Source organism: Gavialis gangeticus, unplaced genomic scaffold (assembly GCF_001723915.1).
Source record: "Gavialis gangeticus isolate Ggan-Ray unplaced genomic scaffold, GavGan_comp1, whole genome shotgun sequence".
NCBI lineage: Eukaryota > Metazoa > Chordata > Crocodylia > Gavialidae > Gavialis > Gavialis gangeticus.
The window spans coordinates 145,587,878-145,592,272 of record NW_017729024.1 but is presented as its reverse complement, the minus strand read 5'-3'; the positions used below and the strand labels follow the sequence as shown (position 1 = coordinate 145,592,272).

Genomic DNA, 4,395 nt, shown 5'->3' with positions numbered 1-4,395 from the left:
CATATTTAAAATACATGTATAAACTGTCCTGTAAAATTAAAAGTGATGTCAGGTGGAAAAGGTTTATCTAGCCACTGAATATTTTAAGTGTTCTTAAATGAAAAATGTTGTCTAATATTGTCTTTTCTAAATAGGCCTTATTTGCAACTGAGACTTTTGCTATGGGAATTAACATGCCAGCCAGGACAGTGTTGTTCACGAGTGCTCGTAAATTCGATGGGAAAGATTTCCGATGGGTGAGTGAAGTTCAGGATTCCATTAATGAGTAACTGGCTTTAGTTACTTGAACTTACGGTGTCTCTAGATTAATTTTATGTAAAGACTCTGTATTTGCTACAGTAAAAATATTTACCTTAGTTCATGCATACTTAATGTAATTATTAAGGAATGTACACTTACCCTAGCTAAAATTTAGGTTTCTTTAGAGAGTACATAATAAGCAGCTTTAAAAATTAGCAAAAGGACATCAAAACATGGGCTTAAAATCCTGCATAACTACCTTTCAGGATATTCAGATACAGTTTGGTCCAAATTTTGAAACCACATTTCCTGTCAGTCTTTCCCAATAATAATTAATAGTTTCCAATATCCCTAAGAAAAGCATGGGAAAGTTTCATCTTGTATTTTATCGTGAAAATCATCAAGACCAGGATCAAGCAGACTCATATAAGGATGATCACTTGCTGAGAGCTCTGACTCCAGCCACCTTCCGCATTATACCAGGAGCTCAAGTACTTCAGAGTACCTAATTTGTCATACTAATGCATGGGGTAAAAAGAGAAACTAACTGTAAATGGCAGAGACTTAAAACCAATTAAAATACTTAAAAGCACGTCATACGATGCATCCAGAAACCAACAGCAGCAAATAGAAATCATTGTATGGTGGTATACATTCTGTGTTAGGTCTCTGAAATAAATGGGCCACCATAGATTCATAGATTGTAGAGTCGGAAGGGACCCTGAAGGATCATTGCGTCTGACCCCCTGCCCCAGGCAGGAAGGAGGACCAAGATCAGATGATCCCAGCTAGGTGCCTATCTAGCCTCCTCTTGAAGACCTCCAAGTTAGGTGATGGTACCACCTCTCTAGGCAGCCCGTTCCAGATTCTGGCCACCCTTACGGTGAAACATTTCTTCCTAATGTCTAACCTGAAACTACTCTCCACTAGTTTATACCCATTATTCCTAGTTACTCCTAGGGGTGCCCTGTTAAATACCACATCTCCAATTCTCTGTTGTCCTCTCTTGATAAACTTATAGGCTGCTACAAAGTCTTCCCTCAGACGTCTCTTGTGAAGGCTGAAGAGATCCAGATCCCTCATCTCCCCTTGTAGAGTCTTGCATGGAGGCCACTAATCATGCAAGTGGCCCTTCTCTAGACCCTCTCCAGATTCTCCACATCCCTCTTGAAGTGCGGCACCCAAAACTGGACACAGTACTCCAACTGTGGCCTATCAAATGCCTCACAGATGGAAGCATCACCTCTCTCAGTCTGTTGGTCATGCATCTGCTAATGCACAATAAGGTGCGATTGGCTTTGTTGATGGCTTTGTTACACTGCCAGCTCATGTTCATCTTGGAGTCAACTATGACTCCAAGATCCCTTTCAGCCACTGAGCTGCTGAGGAGGTCATCCCCCAGGTGTGCTGGGAATTCCTCCTCCCTAGGTGGAGTACCTTGCATTTGTCTTTTGAATTGCATCCTGTTTCGTTCTGCCCATTGATCCAACCTGTCCAGATTGGCCTGTATCTGCACTCTGCCCTCCAGTGTGTTAACTTTGCCCCATAACTTGGTGTCATCTGTGAACTTGGAAAGGGTGCTCTCCACACCCTCGTCCAAATCGCCAATGAAGATATTAAATAACACCGGTCCAAGGACCAAACCCTGCAGGACACCACTGCCCATCTCCTTCCAGGCCAAAAACGACCCATCCACCATCATTCTCTGGGTTCAGTCCCTATGCCAGTTGGCCACCCACCTGAGTGTGTAAGCATCCACTCCACAGCCTGCTAGCTTTCTTGTGAGAATGGGATGCAAAACTGTATCGGAGGCCTTCTTAAAGTCCAGGTAGATGACATCTGCCTCAGCTCCTGTGTCAAGGCAGTGTGTGACCTGGTTGTAAAGGACCATATTCAGCATTAGCTAAACAAATTATTATAATCTAATTAGTAATAATGATAATACTTAACACATTTTATTTTTTACACTTCAAACTGATGCGAAGGCAAGCTCCACTGTTCTCGTGCTACTGTATAGGAAAACTGAAATGTGAAGAGAACAAGTGATTAGCCCAATGTAAGATGGTGGTAGAGCAGAAATACTGTGCATATCTGTTATTAATTGTTCAGTTAGATGTACACATTCTCTCTTTGGATCTGAAGGCATTTCCTCAGGTAGAGTGCATTGTAATAGTCTTAACCTGGAGACCGCAAACACTGTAACTGTAGTATATTCAAAACAGATAGTCGTATCCACCTGTAACTGCCATCATCCAGGAGGTGCTGGAATTCCAATACTCCTGGGTTACAAACTTGGGAAACTTAACAGTTTATTCTGATAATCCTGATGTAATTTCACCCACTTTCTTACGTTATTTCCTCAGTTTTAGAAGCATCGTCAGACTCTTGTCTAACGATGAGTCTTTGCAAGTTAGCTTTTATTCATGGATTATCCTTATTAAAGCAATGACTGACATGCTATAATGCAAACTTGTTGTGATATAAATGGACATATATTGCTTGCTGTTATCAACGTACTGCTTAGAGCAGGGGGTTGGACTACACGACCTCCTGAGGTCCCTTCCAACCTGAATTGTCTGTGGTTCTATATCCTTAGTGGGGACTTCAGTTGCCCATAACTGATTTACTTGCTACAGGTCCAAATAAATGGTTCTTATGTTATACCACTCTCATTTTTTTGCACAGCTCAAAGCCACTATTTTATGCAGTTGGATAAATGTACCAGTTTTGGCCTTCTATGTCTCTAGTTTCAGGTATAGTTGGAGTTTTCTTTTTCTTATGATTCTAGATCTCCTCAGGCGAATACATCCAGATGTCAGGTCGTGCAGGGCGTCGAGGTATGGATGACAGAGGTATAGTAATTCTTATGGTGGATGAGAAGATGAGTCCAACAGTCGGGAAACAGCTTCTTAAGGTATGCAGAAGGCAAACAATTGTTTTTATCTATCAGAATGGTCTTGTATAATTATGCTTTGCATCACAGGCAGTAATTCAAATCACTGCGTGTGTATGTTGTGGGTGAATTCTATTTCTACAGTGAATACCTTAACTCGGTTATCTGACTTTTTCAAATATTATAAAACTGTAATCTGAACATTGCATGTTGCATACTTACCAAGAAACTATTTTCTGCATCTTTCATTATGTACTTCTGTGGCTGAAAATTTGGGCAGCTATAAATCTTCATAATATAACAGCAGAAAAAAAAATACATTTAGCATAATATAATACTGGTTTTATTTACTTGTATGTGCATTATTCTGCAAGCCCAGAGAGAATTCCAAAATACTAAATTTAATGCCAGAATTTATAGGATTGATATTTCAGTTGCTTAATTATCAAAATAGCCTGTGGACTAATGCTTAGGGGAGAATTTAGGTTTCATCTATCTGGAAAATTGAATCTGTAAAGTTCAGCAGTTTCGAGCCTATGAGACTTTGTACATACATGAATGGCAATGTATATGATAAGTTTAAATCCATTGTGGTTTATAAAAATGTCTTTCGCTTTCTACTTTTACACTTTACTAATTTCTACTTTTAAGCTTACTAGAAATATATAGAATAGTTAGGAAGAATCTTTTATTAAAACTTGGCAAGGATCTTTGAGTAGATGTAGTATCTTTTATTAGACCAACAGAGTAGTTGGAAAAAAGTTCTTTCCAAGCTTTTGGGCACAAGTACCCTTCTTCAGGCATTGGGAGACTCTGCTGTTGTTCCGAGATCTCCAAGGTAAGAAAGAAGCTAAAAGTGTAACAGAAGGTCAGTGAAAATGTAAATAGGTGGAAGTTTGGAAAACAAGAGTAGAGAAGGGAGGAGGAAATAATGAGTGAAGGAATGCAAAAGATAAGCAGGGGAGACTCTGTTGTAGTATTGAGTTCTCCAAGGTGGAAGGGGGTGAAAAATGTGTAAATGGTAAGCTCTGGAGGTGCACTAATACATTGGTCCAATATCAGATCGGCACCAATATAAAAATAAAAAAACAGGCTGTATCAGAAATCGACCCAATGTGGCTGATAATTTAGCCAATAAATACCCATGCGTGCAGCCACAGGGCAGTACGCAGGCAGCAAGGAGCAGAGCCCAGCAGCTTGGAGAACTGCATGCAGCTAGTAAGTCCATTGTAGTGGAAGTGGGGTGGGGGCAAGGTGGGGCG

At 40.3% G+C, this 4,395-nt stretch overlaps 1 protein-coding gene across 1 annotated transcript in view; it reads left to right on the top strand.

Moving 5' to 3' along the window:
• Positions 1-4,395, top strand: part of SKIV2L2 (Ski2 like RNA helicase 2) — a 141,353-nt gene that overhangs the window by 37,225 nt on the left and 99,733 nt on the right. The window contains exon 15 of the mRNA XM_019517860.1: positions 3,029-3,154. Within this exon, the coding sequence (XP_019373405.1) occupies positions 3,029-3,154 (126 nt within the window). The remainder of the gene's footprint in view (positions 1-3,028; positions 3,155-4,395) is intronic.